The 17736-nt window shown below is 44.4% G+C and overlaps 1 protein-coding gene across 4 annotated transcripts in view; it reads left to right on the top strand.

Annotated features, from left to right (window-relative positions):
* Positions 1-16990, top strand: part of BAZ1B (bromodomain adjacent to zinc finger domain 1B) — a 70581-nt gene extending 53591 nt beyond the window's left edge. For 2 of the 4 annotated variants that reach the window (XM_057748218.1, XM_057748219.1), the window contains exons 13-18: positions 6936-7083; positions 8170-8317; positions 10039-10151; positions 12803-12948; positions 14432-14535; positions 14790-16981. In XM_057748218.1, the coding sequence (XP_057604201.1) occupies positions 6936-7083; positions 8170-8317; positions 10039-10151; positions 12803-12948; positions 14432-14535; positions 14790-15147 (1017 nt within the window). In that variant the 3' untranslated portion in view covers positions 15148-16981. Of the gene's footprint in view, positions 1-6935; positions 7084-8169; positions 8318-10038; positions 10152-12802; positions 12949-14431; positions 14536-14789 lie in introns of all 4 variants that reach the window. The other 2 variants (XM_057748217.1, XM_057748216.1) reach the window with 2 other exon arrangements.
* The last annotated feature ends 746 nt before the right edge of the window (positions 16991-17736 follow it).

The raw sequence follows: 17736 nt of genomic DNA, 5'->3' as shown, positions 1-17736 counted from the left end.
CCAGATGTTGCAGTTTTCAAACTGGTCCGTGCAGTACAGCCTTTCCTGTAGAGCTGGATAATGTGTCAGTCTCCCCTCCCCCTTTACCATAGCTAATTCTTTTTTTTTAAAGGTGATGGTTTTTAAATCTTTAAAAAATTGTAAAATATACACAGTGAACAGCTTAGCCATTGTTACATGTATGGTTCTGTGTCATTAAGTGCATTCACGTTGTTCTGCAACTATTACCACCATCTGTCTCCAGAATTTTTTTATCTTCCCAAGTGAAAACTATGCCCATTAAACAATAAACTACCCATTTCACCCTCCTGCCCAATCCCTGGCAGCCATCATTTTCTTTCTGTGTCTATGAATTTGACTACTCTAGGTACCTCACGTAAGTGAAATCATACAATATTTGTCCTTTTGAGACTAATTTGTTTAACTTCTTTAAAGTTATCTGCATTGTAGCATGTGCCAGAATTTCCTTCCTTTTCAAGACTGAGTAATATTCCATTGTGTGTATAGGCCACGTCTTGTTTATTTGTCCATCGATGGACACTTGGGTCACTTCCACATTTTGACTGTTGTGAATAATGCTGTTATAGGTCATGAGAGCTTGTTTGGAGGTTCTAGCAGGTAAACACAGCTACTTGTATACCCTGACTGAAGAATGGTCCTCCTCTGTCAGGGAAGGTTGTCCTCTTTGACCAAGCTTGAAGATGGATGGGATGCACTTGGAGTGGTGAGGGAGGAAGGGGACACCCACTTTAGCCAGCCAGATCAACTGGATCAACTCTGGTTATCAGTGGGATGACAGACATCGTAGTCAGATTACCCTCACATCCAATAATGCTGCTGTGAACATGGGCATACAAATATCTGTTCTAGTTCCTACTTTAAATTCTTTTGGATATATACCCAGGAGTAGAATTGCTGCATCACATAGTAATTCTGTTTAATTTTTTGAGGAACTGCCATAGTGTTTTCCGTAGCAGCTGCACCACTTTACATTCCCACCAGCAGTGCACAAGGGTCTTAATTTCTCTACATCCTTGCCAATACTTGTAATTCATGTTTCTTTTATAGTAGCCATTTGAGCGAATGTGAAGTGACACCTTGTGTGTGTGGTTTTTTTTAAATAAATTTATTTATTTATTTATTGGCTGCATTGGGTCTTTGTTGCGAGTGGGCTTTCTCTACTTGCGGTGAGCGGGGGCTACTCTTTGTTGCAGTGCACAGGCTTCTCAATGCGATGGCTTCTCCTGTTGCGGAGCATGGGCTCTAGGCATGTGGGCTTCAGTAGCTGTGGTACATGGGCTTAATAGCTGTGGCACACGGTCTCAGTAGTTGCGGTGCGCAGGCTTAGTTGCTCCGCGGCATGTGGAATCTTCCTGGCCCGGGAATTGAACCTGTGTCGCCTGCTTTGGCAGGCGGATTCTTAACCACTGCGCTATCAGGGAAGCCCAACACCTTGTGGTTTTGGTTTACATTCTCTAATGATTAGTGATGTTGAGCATCTTTTCATGTACTTATTGGCTCCTTATCTTTTGGGGGAAATGTCTGAGTCATTTGGCTATTTTTTAATTGTTTTTTGAGGGGTGGGGTGGGGAGATGTGTAGGTTCCTTATATGTTCTGAATAGTAATCCTTTATCAGATATATGATTTGCAAATATATTCTCCCATTTCGTGAGCTTTTTCATACTTTTCTTTTTTTTTTTTTTTTGGGCCATGCTGAGTGGCATGTGGGAATCTTAGTTCCCCAACCAGGGATGGAACCCTTGCCCCCTACAGTGGAAGTGTGGAGTCATAACCACTGGACCACCAAGGAATTCCCTGCTTTTTCATTCTGCTGATAGTGTCTTTTGATGTAAACTTTGATGATCTATTTTTCCTTTTGTTGCCTCTGCCTTTGGTGTCAAATCCAGTGTTGTGAAGCTTTCTCCTGTATTTTCTTCTACAAGTTTTATAGTTTTAGCATTTAATTTAGATCTTTGATCCATTTTGAGTTATTTTTTGTATATAGTATAAGGTAAGGGTCCAACTTCATTTTTTTTTTGTATGTGTATATCCAGTTTTCTGGTTTAATTTTAAAAGGAGCTCATTGTAAATAAATCAAATGTGAGGTAGATAAAATATGAAACAATTCCCATCTTAGTTTCATACCCCTCAGGGATATCACTCTTGAATAGTCTGATGTGTTTCTATATACATACAAAGATAGTTTTGTTGGATTTTTACAGTGGAACCCTCTGCATCATATTGTGCAGTTTTTCACACATCAACATATCCTGGGCATCTGTCCCCTCTCCCTGTCGGTCCATACAAATCTACCTGATATTATTTGGGGTTTTTTTGGTTGTTGTTTTGTTTTGTTTTGTTTTGTTTTAACATCTTAATTCCTTATTGATGAATATTATGCTGTCTCTGGTTTTTCATTTTTAGGATAATTAGCAGCTCCATTTTTTTCTGTTTTGTGTATTAGATTTCTGCTTAAGATTACTTGTGAAGAAAAGAATTTGAAAACATTACGTTAAGGGAGAGCTCTCAGCCATTATCTAGTGGAATACTTTCTCTTATTTTTGACTTCCCTCCCTCTCTCCCTCCCTCCTTTCCTTTTTTTCACGAACATCTGGTAAAGGCTTGCCTATGCCAGTCATTGTACAAAGTCTGGGGGTTTTGGTGATAAGTAGAAGCCAGAAGTCTTTGCTCTCAAGGAACTCTTGCATGTGAGAGATGGTTAGAGTAGTGTGACATGTATGGTGAGAAAGAGCACTACTGGCTCACCTGTGAGGGATACCAAGGGCAACTTAGAACTTCGCAGAGAAGAGAACCTATCAGCTGGATTTTTGAAGAGCAAGTAGAAATTAATTAGGTCATGGGGCGGGCATAATGTTTGTTAGATTGAGCTGAAATTGCCTTCTCATCATTGGCAGCCGGTCCTTGTTTTGCCCTCAGTCTACACAGAATGTTTACTCTAAAGCTCCTCGGGTAGTTGTACGTAGTAGTCATGTTCCCCCTGATTTTCTCCCCGAGGCCAAGAGTGATACGTGATACAAGAAGGAGCATTGTGGGTGAGAGGTGAGCAGAGAACTAAGATTCAATTAAATAAACGTTTAACTATTAATTCATGGCATAGACTCAGAGATTTCACACACGTGTCATTATCTTACTGGAATATAGCATCCAGGTAACCTTCTAGACGAACTATTAGATAGTTTGTCTCCTTTGCTATATCTCTTCTCATTAGGCATGATTTTCAGCCTTGCTGAATGCTACATGGGTTTTGTTTTTAACCCAGCTGTATTCAGAATAGTATCCTTCATGTCATCTTTCCTTGCCATTTCTTTACTCATAGCATTTTCTTCTCATTGGGAACTAGTAGATGTAGAGTTCTCATTAAGTTCTTTGTTAGTATTCAACCCCATAGTGAAGTAATCTCTTTAGTTTGTCATATGAAACGATTCTTAGCTTGACTGGGGAGGAAAATATGAGCACTTTGCAGATTTAACCTTGAGGCCCAGACACATAGTACACAAATGGAAAACATGGAAGAGTTTCTTGGAAAATCAATTAGGTTGCCTACTAAGTAGTTCAACAATGTTCTCCATTAAAATGACATTATGCCCTGCAGTTCCCCACCGAAGGTCAACCTTGCCACAGCTCTGAAATTTTCCACTGTCCTTTGCTTTGAAGGTTTCCACTTAGCCCGGGGCCAGGGTTTTTTCACCTGGCACCAGGTTGCTGCATGAGCTAATATCAGTCTCTAATCTCTTTACAAATCAGTTTCCTTATTTGTAAAAGTAGATTATCTCTCAAATCCCTTTTTGTAATAGTCAATTATTTCAAATATTTAATGTTTATTTTATTTTCTTGCATTAAATGGGAAGATGTTGTATAATTTGGCCAAATCCTGGGTTCTGTTAGCCTCTCTGTTTACTTTGGATGCATTTGTCCTGACAACCTGATAATCTGTTTTTCCATTTTAAATGTGCTTTTATGGAAGAATATGGTCTGAAGCCTCATTATATTCTTGCCAAGGTATGATATTGCCTTTTTACTGTTAGGTAAAGTGATTGATGGTGACTAACCATAAGCTGGCTTCCCCTTGATTTTGTTATATGCACTTCTGCCACTTCTGACTAGAGCCCAACTTTATTTAAATATGCTAAAGAATTTGACTTCTCATCAGAATAGTGTCTAGTGTCTACTGCTTCCCAGCAGTACTGCAAAATATTTACTTGATGCCACCATGTTGTATATCGAAACTTTATCTTGCCGTTGTTTTTGTTTTTAAAAAGTCTTGGATACTGTGGGTGGTTTTTTTTTGTTTTTTGTTTTAATATTCTGGACTGATTGGAATTTTGTACAATGGGAGGAGACTAAGATGTTCTTTAAAATCTTGAGTGCCTGTTGTTTTTGCCCTCAAGATGACTGGCTCTTTGGAGATGAGGCTGATCTAGATGGATACCTCAGTGGATAAAAAACAGGATGCTAATGTATAAAGCCAGGAGCATTGGATTGGGGATCAGGATACATGGCCCTAAACTGCCATGAGACCTTGGGCAAACTTTCTGTTCACAAAAAATAATAAATGAACATTACACAAATGTGCACAAACGTTCATAGCAGTGTTATTCAGAACAGTCAAAAAGTGGAAACAATCCAAATGTCTGCCAACTGATGAACGGATAAACCAGATGGAGGTATTACTCAGCAGTTAGAGTGGAATGAAGTACTGTTACGTGCTAGGATGTGGATGAAGCTAGAAAACATGCACAGTAAAAGAAGCCAGTCACAAAAGCCCACGTGTTATTTGAAGTGTCAGAATGGGTAAATCTGTAAAGCAGAAGGTTGTGGTTGCCTAGGGCTGGTGAAGTGGGGGGTTAGGGTAGGGAATTGTACATGATGGTAGGGAATGGGGAGTGACAAGTCTCTTTCTTGGGTGATGAAGATGTTCTAAAAATGAAGATTGATAGTTGTACAACTGTGCGAATATATGAAAAGCCATTGACTATGCTTTACATGAGGAGCTTATTATTAATAGTATATAAATTATATCTCAATAAATCTGTTTTTAAAATGAGGTTAAATAAGCTTATTCTCATGATCTCTTCCAGTGTTTTTGGTTGCTTGTTTTAATGAGGCCACATGCGCTGGTGCTCATATTTTATAATTTATAGGAAATAAGTAAAAAGTAATACTGTATAGTGATGATTTTTTTTTTTAATACTTATGTGCATCTGACTGTCCACTAGAGGACGGCAAAGCCCATTTTAGCCATTCCCTGGCTGTTCTCAATAACACTCTTTTAGTAACTGAACCAAAAATTCTTAAGTTTATATTCCATCGAATGAAGAGATTTGGGTTTTTACAGTAAGAGAATCTATGGTACCATACGTCAGCTCTCCATTACATTAGGGGAGAAGCCCAGTGAGGCAGCTGTGATTGTAGATCTTACGTGCTACTGAGGAACTCTGAAAAGGGAAGGAAGGAAATCGTATTGCAAAGGCAGATGCTGAAATATCCGCACTGCAGGTTGGAGTAAGGAATGAGTCAGTTTCCATCAGAACTTTAGCAGCCTCTTAAATAGATCTTTTTGATGTGTGTATCTTACTTATGCTTGTTATTCATAAATTTATACACACAAGGCTTTCAGTGGTTCTCTGTTTCTGTAGGAAAGAGAAAGGATAGCCTTTGTTCCCCTCCCTCAACTCTCATGCTACAGCTTCAGAAGTAGCTCAACTGTCTTTGTCCCGTGGCAGCTCTGTTTTAAAGCCTATGGATTTCCAGGATAACAGGCTTTTCTTATAGGAGGAAGACTATTACTTAAAATAGGCTTTTTGCCTAGGACAGGGCAGTGACACCCAGCAGTGGTGTTGTCAGTTAGCTAGAGCTAGCCAGGTTGTAAAAGTAGCCGGCATTGCTAACTCTAGTTCAGCCATGACTGAGTTAAGCAGTATGACCTCCACAAGGTAGATGAGAGTGAGATAGCCTCATCTCTCAGCTTTGGGTGGACTGCCTGAGCTTTTCCATGTCCAGCTCTGTTGTATTTTCTGACTGTCTGAGAATGATGACCCTATAGTGAGTGGCATTTGTTTACGTGGATGCTCACCTAATCATGTAAGGCTTTTTTAGTGCTTTGAAAACATCCGCCCCCAAAAGTCACCTTTTAATTAATGAAACAGCAACACAAATACATGAATTATCCTAAAATGGCAGTTTTGTTCCTCCTCAAAATGTGTATTTTTTAGAGAGAGGGTTGAAAATTCCTGATTATGTTTTTCTCCATCTTAACTCTTTTGCCTTGCTGATTCTGAATTAATTTGCATTTTCTGATGATGAGAGTGGGCAGCTGTGTGTTATGCTGAGTGACTGCCCGGAATGAAATCCGGCCCAACCCTGGGGCTTCACAGTTTTCACCTAAGTTAGAAGTTGGTGTAAAGTCAAGAGAATATTTCTTATCAGTACTTAATACTTTTAAGGATTGTAGAATGCTTTACAGATACTATTCTACTATTTCTAGGCCCTGTAATCTGGGATTGTGGTACATATTAGTGCAGAAACTGATAATCGTGTTGACCAGAGTTTTGTTAGCTACATGACGTTGCATTCTAGCATTATTTACACAGTACAAGTGTAAATAATGTACTGCTTTTAAATCGTACTGAATCTTTAAGTGGATTTCACCAGAAGAGACCTCTCTCTAGTCATTTCTCCCCTTGAATTCTTTGTGTGACCAACTTTTTTCCACCCTTTGGATCCTTGGTTTCTTCTATAAGATAAATGGGTCAGATTGGAGGAGCTCTAGGAGGTGAGCTTACGCAGGCTTTTCTAATAGCTTTACCTAGTCCTAGTCCTCTTCAGTGTATACTGTCAGTATTATGTGAAAAATCCACATTTCATGCCTTTGAAGTCATTGTAGTAATGCTGGCCTGGTTTGCTCTCTGTTTAGGTCGCATCTGCTCTGGAAAAGTGGAAGACAGCAATCCGTGAAGCTCAGACTTTTTCCAGAATGCATGTTCTACTTGGGATGCTTGATGCCTGTATCAAATGGGATATGTCAGCAGAAAATGCTAGATGCAAAGTTTGTCGAAAGAAAGGTATATTTAAATCAGGGTTGCTTATCTGAGTGTATTGGGCACTAGGACTTCCATTTCCAAGATCTTTTACCCCCTAAAGAATTTTGTGTGCACCACTCTTAAATGTGGTGGGACAGATTTTACCTTCTCCTGAAAGCCCATAAAATGCTAGTCTTTGAAGTCACATGCTGGCAGATCAAAGCAGGTCCTTTGTGCCTCAGTTTTGAGGATGGGAGCAGTTTATCTTGTCAATCCTGAACTTTTCTATAGGGAACAAATTAGTTTAACCTAAAATTTTAAATCTCTTTTATTATCTCTGAATTTTATTAGTTATCCATGATGTAAGATGGGTGCTACCAGTAGAGGGCAGTATTTGAACATTGTGAAGAACAGTCGGGTTTGGACCTTCTGGCATGAAATCCTACAGAGCAAAGCATTTGGGACTGTTTAATGCTGAGAACTTTTAGAGCCCCATTATGTATAAAAGGAACTAAATGGCTAAAAAACCCCCAGCGACTGACTTCTTTAGTGGATAAAGCTGTTTTGTGACTTAGGTTAGGATTTACTTTCCAAGAATGGAAAGGTCTATGTAAAGTCATTCAGTTGCTCTAAAAACTGATGTAGAATGAAGGTTGGAGAGGGAAATGATCATTTAAGTTGGTTTGGTGTATTTTCAAATGTAGGGAAACTGAATGGTTTAGGAGAACCATATCAGATAAGAATTAGGAAGCATTTGTGTGGTCGGGGAGGAGGAAGGAGGGCAGAAAATGTAACACTTCATGGGGGATTCATTTCTTAGTGGGAGAAGGGCAGCTGAAATATCCTGTTTGTGCTTGATTTTTTGCTGCCTCCTAGTAAATGTTATCGGTCGTCTTCCAGCCCTGAGTAGATCTGGGGATATGTTAGAAGACCTGAATCCTAAATTACCTATAGTCTAGTTAAGGCTACATTTCTTTTCAGAAGATGACTGCATTTTTAAAATAGGATAGCAGTGTACTAGAATGGTTGTTCTCCCATTGGGTTAATGGAGGCTGAACAGCTCTTCCTTACAACTCACTGACTGCTGCTGTGCTCCCGACAGTGCTATACAAGTTTATCTTCTTGCAGGTGAGGATGACAAGCTGATCTTGTGTGACGAGTGTAATAAAGCCTTCCACCTGTTCTGTCTGAGGCCGGCCCTCTATGAAGTACCAGATGGTGAGTGGCAGTGCCCAGCCTGCCAGCCTGCTACTGCCAGGCGCAACTCCCGTGGCAGGTGAGAATTTCTTCTTTTAAAAACAAATTAATGAATAGCTGTTATACTTGAGCTTCAGTTATTCAGACTGAATGATACTGAGGAGCTTTAAGTTTATCTCTTGTGTGCAGAGCCCCGTCATTTAAGGTATTACAGTGGGGGCTCAAAGGGCTCTGATTTAATTTTAGCTTAATGTCGGCATTTCTAGTTTTATATCTTCTTGGTCATACCTTCTTCTCAAATAACATATCCTCTGTCTTTTGTTTCCACTTTGCGCACTTCTTAGTTGGTGATGACTTCTGCAGCCACTCACTGCTGAAAACCTTGAAACTCATTACCTTCCTCACCTGTACCTACTCTTTTCCTTCCTTAGCATGATTAGAATTTTGGTATCAACTTGGACATCTTCCCCTCCCCCATCTCCATATTCATTTACTTGCCAGGTGTTATCACCTCAGTGTCTAGATGTCTTATGAGTCATCATCCTGCTGTCCATTCCCCTTGGTCCCTGCTGTTGTTTGGCCATCCCCCTTGGTCCCTGCTGTTGTTTGGCCCTCTGGGCTCCTTCAGTGGCTTCTCAACTCTACCTCATTTCTTCCTCCCTCTTATCCATTCAGCTTTTGAGGTGATACCAGAACGGTTTACGCAAGACAAAGATCTGCTTATGTCACTGTCCTATTCAGAAACATCCATCTTTCTGTTGCCTCTAGAATAAAGCTCAAACTCCCTAGCCTGACTTTTGAGACTCTTATTATACAGTCCTAGCTTCTGTTTTTATGAGCTCTTGTTTCCATATTTGTGTGCTTGTTACAGACTGTTCATTGTGCATCCTTCCCTCTTATGCTTTCCTCCCTGTCCCTAGAACTCCCATCTGGCTAAACTGCCCCTGGCCCGCCTGTGTTCCAGCTCAGCTTTCGGTGTCTGAAGTTGTATTTTGATGCATTTTGCCTCCTTGGTTAGTTTTATCCACGGGTGTCTTCCTGTGAGATGGTTCTTCACCCTCATCCCAGGAAGGCCACACACAGGGCCTTGTAAAGAGGAGACACCTACTATTTGCCACAGTTAACATCGTTTTCCACGTTGAAATTCGAGGTTGTAGAAGAGCAGCTTGTAGGCACTCGGGCTTGGTGTCTCTTTGAAAGGGCAGAGCGGTTGGATCCTCACCCTGCCCAGCAGCATTACTGGGTTACTTCTCACTCCATTCCAGCTACACTCAGAGACACGAGGCTGCTGCTCTGAGATGGTGAAGCTTTGGACCAGCTGTTATGAGCTGGGATTACCAGTGCTTTGATGTTGTGGTCATCTGCAAGCTGTTTCAGCTCCTGGAAGGGGGCCATCAAGGTGGAGTAACACCTGTCTGGGCTGTTTATCCTTTCAGTCTACCCCAGCATTGGGGACAGCTTTTAATACCTGAAATGTTACATTATCTGGCTGTTTTTGTGAGACAAAAGGAATGGAGTTTTGTGGGTTGAGGGGTGGGGTTGCATTTTGCCTTGGTGTTTTGTTGCCATTGGTGTCCTAGCCAAAGCGTTTGGGACCCGGTAGAGGAGACATGCTGTTAAAGCTTAGGTTTTCATTCTGCTTACTGTGTCCTGGCCTAGATTCAGGTTCCCTCCTCTTATCATGAAATCTGTCTGGTCTGTGAAGAGGGAAAAGTTGCCGCGATTTATGTGGGTCTTTACCTTTCTTAGGGCCACTTTGGCCTAGACCCGTGTTCTCTACAAGTGTTTCTCCCCCGACAGAAATTATACTGAAGAGTCTGCCTCTGAGGACAGCGAAGATGATGAGAGCGATGAAGAGGAAGAAGAAGAGGAGGACGAAGAGGAGGAGGACTATGAGGTGGCTGGTTTGCGATGTAAGTATTGTTTGCTTTCATAGTTAACCTCACAGTCTTCTAAGCTGACTTGGAAAGACTGGGTTGGCAGTAGATACCTAAGAAGGCCTCATGCCATCTTCCTTTCTCCACAAGTCGTGGCAGAGGGGCGACTCTGCTGCCATGTTTTAAATGGGTTTTCAAGATGCCAGTTAACTATCTTCATAGTAGGAGATTGGGTGCCTTGGTCTCAGAACATCAAACTATGGCAGATCCACTTGGTCCAAGATTTTGTGGAATTCAAGGCCCCAAATATGTTTATGACAGGTCTGCTGGTTCTGAGCCCCTCGGTGTGAGGAGGGGGTAATGAGGGTCTAGACCCATTGCTGTCTCTTGCAGTTCTTTTGGCCTCTGGTGCAGTGTTGCTTTTAGGCAAGTTATTTTTTTCTCCGGTTACAGTGATTTTCCTCTTCCCTATAGTGTGCAGGGCTATAGATTTGCTAGTTGAAAAGAGAAGACTTTTTCCCATGGTTTAGGCATAGCTATTAGGAAAGTTCAGATCTCTTTCTCTCTAGATGTCAGCAGAGGAGAAAGGCCTCATCATTTATGCTCACCTTGTTGACTCAGTCTCTCTCTCTCTTTTTTTAGTATTTTAATTAATTAATTACTTTGGCTGCATCAGGTCTTAGTTAGGGATGCAGGATCTTCATTGCAGTGTGGGCTTCTCTCTAGTTGTGGCATGCAGGCTCAGTAGTTGCAGCATGTGGACTTAGTTGCCCCGCGGCATGTGGAATCTTAGTTCCCTGACCAGGGATCGAACCCGCCTCCCCTGCGTTGCAAGGCGGATTCTTAACCGCCGGACCGCCAGGGAAGTCCCGACTTAGTCTCTCATGTTCATTTTTCATGAGGCTTTGAGAGTCATGTCATTTTAAATTGTTAAACCTGAAGTCCTACAGTCTAGCCTTTTTTTTTTTTTTTGGGCACACGGGCTTAGTTGCTCCGCGGCATGTGGGATCTTCCTGGAGCTGGGATCGAACCCGTGACCTCTGCATTGACAGGCGGATTCTTAACCACTGCGCCACCTAGGAAGCCCCCAGTCTAGCCTTTTAACAGGCTCCCTTTTTGCAAAATATACCCTTTTTTGTAGATTAATACAAGATTTTGATGAGCTTTTGAAGACAGGTACAGTTCCCAGGATCATAGCTCTCTAGACCATGGTACTTGGTGTAAGGAGAGAGACGATGTTTGGCACGCCTGGTCCTTGCTGTACTGGTACTGCCAAAACCTGAGGGCTTGGAGCTTGCACCCCTGCTAGCGCCTTCCCCTGTCCTGCAGGGTTTTAATTTGGGACGCACATTTCTCTCATTCCTCTAGGGGTCCTTTTGTTTGTTCACAAGGCATGATTTTTCAGGTATCCAGGTAAGGAGACAAGTAGTTCATTAACCCTACATTAGAGACCACAGAGTGCTGCCGGAGAGCTGTGATTTGGATGCATGGTCCTCTGGGAACAGATTCTAAATATAAATGATGTACTGATTTTGTTTATTTTCCAAGTAATGGTTGCTTTCTACTTTCAACTTATTGCTCTCTTTCTAAGGAGAATTGTTCCTTCTCCAGGTTTCTAGGGCCTTGACTATCAGAAGAATCCAGGAAGCCTTTTAGGCCAGCAAAGATGTGGTTCCCTAGCGCAACTCAAGACCCTGGGCCAGGGGCTATTCCCTGCATGCTGGATTTCATCCTTGGCATCAGCTTCTTACTCTCTCTTCCTTGCCTAGTCTTACAACTTAGAGAACCTAAAATAGTCAATGAGGGGTCATCATGGTCTCAGGTAGAATATAAAACATTGTTTGTTGATTCTCTGTATCATTGCCTCTGTATACCCCTGTCTGTGTCCAAATGCCCCTCCCCATTTTCTGGGGGAAAATTTGCTTAGTGGAGCGGCCTTGAGCTAATCTCTATGGAGCGTTGCTTCCTGAGGATGTATTGAGAAATTTTGGTGTGTCTGACATTGAGCGCCTGTTGTAAAACTGAGAAACAGGCAGTCTTGGGTGACCTTTGTAGTTTTTATTCCCTCTTGGGGGATTCCAAGCAGGGCTTTTGTGGAAGTGGCCTGGTCTACTGTCCGTGGTTTTTAGAAATCAAAGAAAGCAGGACTGGGCTAACCTTAAATTGGATTCAATGAGGAAGACTTCACATAAGTATCAGCTTTTCTCTGGAAAGATTGTGGTGGTGAGTATAGGATGACTCTGGGAATTATGAAACAGGATCTGTTCCACAATCAAATTCCATCTCACATGTAAATACATGCATTCTCAGGCTGAGCTCGGGCTGAAGGAATTCCAGGCAGACCCATCAGCAAATGGCCTTTTCTTCTGAGTTAGTTTACAGTTCACTCCTTCCGGGCCCTCCTTCCTGAGAGTAACTGAACAGGGTGGGGACAGAGGGTAGGTGTACTAAAGGAATTGGCCTTCTGAAGACACTCTCAAAAAGGTCTTTGGCAGTTGACGAAAGGTATCCGTTCTTCATCTGCTACTGCTGCCCTTAAAGTGTCCTGTGAGGTCGGCGGGAGACGGACAGCAGGAGCACCTCCTGACCAAAGGGAGCCGTTGCTCTGCTCGTCCAGAGTATCGCCCTTCCATGGGCCTGCTCCCTTCATCCTCACTTCTGCTCTGAATGCATCTTTTTTATTTCAGTGAGACCTCGAAAGACTGTGCGGGGCAAGCAGGGTATCATCCCCTCTGGGGCAAGGCCAGGCCGACGACCAGGTAAGAAGCCGCATCCTACCAGGAGGTCTCGGCCGAAGGCAGCACCTGTGGACGAGGCCGAAGTTGATGAGCTGGTAAAGTCATTTATCATCTTCCCTCTAGCATTTCTGTTTCATACCCCCTACTCCAGTATTAGGAATTCATTAGGCAACAGGTGGGAGCCTCCCCTCTGCACCCTCCTCCCTAACTTTGGAGCCTGATGAGGCAGATGGACGGCCCTGCAGGCAAACGAGGCAGCAGCCCTCCGGGAGCAGCTATGTCCGGCATCCCCTGCTGTAGCCTGCAAACATCTCCTCTAGTTAACAGGCAGCCCACGACTTGTTAAGGATTTTAAAATAGCATCCATGTGTCTCTCGTGGCTCAGAGGGGCTGGGTCTCTGTTGTGGGAATGTCAGCAATGTTGGAGCCTCACTCACTCTTGGGTCTTTTGCCGACAGTTGTCATGGGAGGGACGTTACCCTCCCTTCTGCTCCTCAACCAATGTAATTTTAGTGGTTTTGCCTTAGGTTTCACTTGAATTTTTTTTATTTTAATTAATTGATTATTAATTTAGTTTTTTTGGCTGCCTTGGGTCTTTGTTGCTGTGCATGGGCCTTCTCTAGTTGTGGCGAGCCGGGGCTCCTCTTCATTGTGGTGCACAGGCTTCTCATTGTGGTGGCTTCTCTTGTTGCAGAGCATGGGCTCTTGGCACGTGGGCTTCAGTAGTTGTGACACGCAGGCTCAGCAGTTGTGGCTTGTGGGCTCTACAGTGCAAGCTCAATAGTTGTGGCGCATGGGCTTAGGTGCTCCGTGGCACGTGGGATCTTCCTGGACCAGGGATCGAACCCGTGTCCCCTGCATTGGCAGGTGGATTCTTAACCACTGTGCCTCTTGAAAACATGCTTGTTTTGGGAGATTAAATTGGAGTTGGAGGTGGGCTGGGGGCATAAAGCAGGTCATTAGGGTGCTCAGAGGGCATTGTGGGTGCCTCCCACGTGCCTGGCCCCAAACCTTTCACCTCTGTGCTCCTATTGCTGAGTCATGGCCCGTTCCTGCCGCCTGGAAGGGAGGCCTGCACCTTTCTGTTTAGCCGCTTAGCTGCTGCAGGCCTGCAGGGGAGAGCCAGGAAAGGGATGGTACCTCTTGCTTTTCTTCCCTCAGATACTCCACCCCCACAAAATTGGCTGTGGGTCGTCCCTGTAACCCTCCTGGCCTTCTGCAGTTGCTTAAACTCATCCACGGTGTGACCATAACCCCGGGTCCATCTGCTCTCAGAGGGCTAGCATCCTGGTGACAGTGGCCCTCTCTAGCTGGCCCCTAGCGAGACTCCTGTAATACAGCAACTGCTGCGTGTCCTCCACTGCTTTGCTCACTGTCCACCAGGGAGGAGGCAGGTGGGCTGATGCCCCCCGGCTGAGAGCACTCCCTGGGTGGAAGTCAGATGATTTTGACTGTCTCTGCTCCAATAAGATGGTTGAACTTTTTCTTCTCTATTTTAAGCAGATATATGCCTTTTCTGCTCTGTCCACTCTTCTTCTCTCAGACCTGTAATAATATGTCTTCTTTCTTTGGCGCCAGGTACTTCAGACCAAGCGGAGCTCCCGGAGGCAAAGCCTGGAATTGCAGAAGTGTGAAGAGATCCTCTACAAGATCGTGAAGTACCGCTTCAGCTGGCCCTTCAGGTGAGCTCTGTGGCCTCAGGCACAGGGGAGTAGGGCCAACCTTGCAGCTGAACCCCATGACGTATCTCAGCAGCGGGGACACGAGCTTCCAGACTGGCAGAGCCTGCTCTGAGAACAAGTGAACACACCTGCTCTGCCTGCCACTGGGCTGGCCTCAGCAGGGTGGGCGTTCTGGGGCTGGTGGTTTGATAACCAGGTTTCTGTCCATTGGATTCACGGCTGCGTTAATCTCTCCATTTGGTTCTTCTCCACAGGGAGCCCGTGACCAGGGATGAGGCTGAGGACTACTATGATGTGATCACCCACCCCATGGACTTCCAGACGATGCAGAACAAATGTTCCTGTGGGAGCTACCGCTCTGTGCAGGAGTTTCTTACTGACATGAAGCAAGTGTTTACCAACGCTGAGCTTTACAACTGCCGAGGCAGCCATGTGCTAAACTGCATGGTGAAGACAGAACAGTGTCTGGTGGCTCTGTTGCATAAACACCTTCCTGGCCACCCATATGTCCGTAGGAAACGCAAGAAGTTTCCCGACCGGCTTGCTGAAGATGAAGGGGACAGTGAGCCAGAGCCTGCCGGACAGTCCAGGGGACGAAGACAGAAGAAGTAGAGAGGCAGGGCTCTGGTAAGGGAGCTGAGGTTGGGGGAATCAAGGGAGAGAGCGGGGTGGGGGGTAGGGAGACGAGAGAGGAAGCTGGAGAAGAATGTGCAAGGGAGGAGGTCACGGGGAGCCCAGGAATGCCTGTCATCCGAGCTTGTGCCGTGTCTCCAAAACTCTCCATGGGCCTTAATCAAGCAGAGCACTTTGGAGAGCCTAGTATTGGGTTGGTGGTCTTCGCCCAGAAATACTGTGGGGGATAGATGGCCTTAACCCCCCTTCCTGAAAGTTTCCAGGAGGAGTCCACGGTATGGCTTTTCTCCTGAACCCAGTTCCTTTTCTTTCTTCTTTCCTAAGGTCCCTCCCACTTTGGCCACCACAACAGTGCCAAGCCCTCTGGTCTCCAGGGGAGGGATTACTGTATTACATAGAAGGATGAAGGGTAATAATCAGGCCAACTGGGGAGGTAGTGTCGATTTTTTTTCATCTATATTTATACCCAGTCTTGGTTCTTTAAGCCCGTGCTCTGTCTCTCCCTCCTTCCCTCTCAGGTGATGGTATCGGTGAGTGCCACACACAATTCTATGTTCACCAGCATCATGAAACAGTTGTGGTCTGTTGAGTTGATCTTGGCAGAGTAAAGGGACATGTCCTGCAGCCATTCCCGAGTACCCCTCCCTTTCTTTGTGACAGCTCTCCCTGCTCCTGCCCCACCTCACCCCCTCAAAAACAAAAAAAAAAAACCAAGGCACTTCACTCAGAGACTGGAGCCCTGCTTGTAACCATGCATATAACCTTTACTTTGATGGGTCTGGCCAGAGGGGTGTTGGAGCCCAGCCCACCCACATACCAGACAAGCTCTTAGGGGAGCAGAAGAAAAGCAGGAAGAATTTAAATGTTTAATTTTTTTTAATTGACTTTTCTAGTTATTAAGAGTTGCTTGTTTCAGCAGTGATATTGTATAAAGAACATCTTGTAAAAATATTTCTGTCATCTTGCTTTGGCACATGTACAGTACACTTTATATGATAACGTGCTTCTTTACTTTGCCCAGTCTCCTCCCTCGGCCCAGCGTCTCTTCTTTAGGGAAGCTGGGTAGGGGCTTATCAGGGCCGGCAGTGGGGACCTGGTCACGGACGGTCCCTCTGCCTGCCTGGTGGCTCCTCCCGCTGCCTGTGTGTGCAGTGCCCCTGCAGTGCTGTTCTGGCCTCCGACTCGAACTCCCGGAGAACCTGAATCTCTCAGTGCTCAGTGCCGGGGTGGGGGGCTGGCTGGGGGGCTCAGCGGCCCCTTCCCACAGTGAGTCTAGCACTAGTAGTTATGTTTAGGCAAAACTTTGTAGTCTTCTTTCCCTTTTATGGCAGGTTTTGATAAAAATGCAAAACAGGGTTTACTTTTCTTTTCTATCAGCTTTGAATTTGGAAAAATGTGAGCACCTAAGCTGTTCTGTACCTATTTAAATTAAGGGAAAAGAAGTCCACCAAGGGGATTGCAGCTCACAGAACCCGAGAATAAAGCCTCTTGAAGTGAAACTTCAAGGTGTGGTCCCTGTTCCCTGGCCGCCTTGGGGTTTGCTCCAGGGGCTGCTGGATAGGTTTACCATCCTGGCTCCCCCAGGCTTGGAGTTAGCGCTGAAGTTACAGTTTCACAATCCCAGCCGCCAACACCTTCCCTGCCTCTTACCCTAGAGCCAGTCTGTTCTTGTTAACAGTGAGAATTCCGTGTTCCCACTTCAGTGACACCTGAGTTTTGTTGTTTTCTAAATTGTCTTTAAGGAGGAAGGGCCCCATTAAAGGGTAAACTTGTAATAAATTGGAATTTCAAATAAACATTATGTACTTGTGTTTATAAAGAAGAAATAATTCTGGTGAATTTTTCTTTGTGCTCTTGGAGGTTATAGCTGATAGTGCAGTCCCATGCGCCATTTTCCTGTGGACTCCTGGAACCTGTGCTTCAGGAGAGGACCTCTGACTTAGTTTTTTTAACCACAGGTCAGATCCATCTACTGCATTTCTTTGCTTCCAGGAGAGAGTTCTGGTGCCCTGGGTAATTAAAGCTGTGACCTTCAAGCCTCTCCAGGTGTCGTTCCCGACCCCCACCCCTAACCCCACCCCCCAATTCCATTTGAAACTTATAAGAACTAGGAGAAAGTATTTTTTAAGGCTTTGCTATGGGAATTTGTGTAGACCTTCAGGACTTAATTTTGGGGAAACTCTTGGCATTTTAAAACTTTTCAAGGAAAATTTCAAACATACACAGAAAAAGTGGAAATGTAACAAATTCCCACCTACTCAGCTTCAGCAATTTTTCTACATAGCCAATCTTGTTTTATTTGTGCCTTCATTTATATTTTATGCTGGGAGTTTTTGTAAAGTCAGACTGGTTGAGTCCAGGAGGCCACTGCTGGCTGGCAGCCTGCCTGTGGCGTTCCAGGATTTTGTATGGCCACTGCATGATCCCATTCACTGAGAAGTGAAACCGCCAGTTCCTGACCAGCTGCACCAGGGCCGGCATACGGTAAAATAGGAAGAAATTTGAGGAGAAACCTAAGCCCTGGGTGCAGGTTCTGCCACTCCCTCCCTCTGTGGCCTTGGTGAGCCT

Source organism: Hippopotamus amphibius, chromosome 9 (genome assembly GCF_030028045.1).
Source record: "Hippopotamus amphibius kiboko isolate mHipAmp2 chromosome 9, mHipAmp2.hap2, whole genome shotgun sequence".
Classification (NCBI taxonomy): domain Eukaryota; kingdom Metazoa; phylum Chordata; class Mammalia; order Artiodactyla; family Hippopotamidae; genus Hippopotamus; species Hippopotamus amphibius.
Note: the sequence above shows the minus strand (reverse complement) of the source record. Positions and strands in the feature narration are given on the sequence as shown.